The sequence below is a fragment of the Phaethon lepturus genome, unplaced genomic scaffold, assembly GCF_000687285.1.
Source record: "Phaethon lepturus isolate BGI_N335 unplaced genomic scaffold, ASM68728v1 scaffold47291, whole genome shotgun sequence".
Classification (NCBI taxonomy): domain Eukaryota; kingdom Metazoa; phylum Chordata; class Aves; order Phaethontiformes; family Phaethontidae; genus Phaethon; species Phaethon lepturus.
In genome coordinates this window covers 468-973 of record NW_010517893.1, presented here as the reverse complement: position 1 = coordinate 973, position 506 = coordinate 468, and the positions used below count along the sequence as shown (strand labels likewise).

General features: G+C 46.8%; 1 protein-coding gene across 1 annotated transcript in view; it reads left to right on the top strand.

Moving 5' to 3' along the window:
* LOC104628069 (C-C motif chemokine 4 homolog) overlaps positions 1-194 on the top strand; it is a gene marked incomplete at its 3' end in the record, with an annotated part of 1,241 nt that extends 1,047 nt beyond the window's left edge. Inside the window, exon 3 of the mRNA XM_010296529.1 lies at positions 110-194. Coding sequence (XP_010294831.1) covers positions 110-194 — 85 coding nt within the window. The remainder of the gene's footprint in view (positions 1-109) is intronic.
* Positions 195-506: the final 312 nt, after the last annotated feature.

Genomic DNA, 506 nt, shown 5'->3' with positions numbered 1-506 from the left:
TCTGCCGTTGTAGAGTGGTCTGGTTTGGTGGGGTTCCCTGGCGGCAAGGAGCAGGTCGTCTCCTCTCCTCTCCTCTCCTCTCCTCCTTTAACTGGATTTCCTTCTGCAGATTTACCACAGTCACAGGCAGGATGGTCTGTGGCCATCCCGAGGATAGGTGGGTCCAGGACATCGTGAATCACCAAAAGGACAAGGCAAGCAGTGGATGAGCAACGCCCTTCTCCCTCCAGGCATCACCTCTGCAAGGACCTGCTCTCATGGGCACCTCCGAGACACATCTCTGTTTGCTTATTGCCTGTGAATTTGGCAGACTATTTAATACAGTGTTTAGCTCTTTTATTTAAAACTATGTAAAAGCAGTTTTAATTTATTTGGCATTTTCAGTGAAATTTTTCATTCTAATTTGTACTGATATGTGTTGAACTTATTTTTGTATAATAAAAAGGAGCAAAACCTGCAGCTTCTCCCACTGGCTCTCGGAAAACCTCACGGAGGCTGTGGTGGGC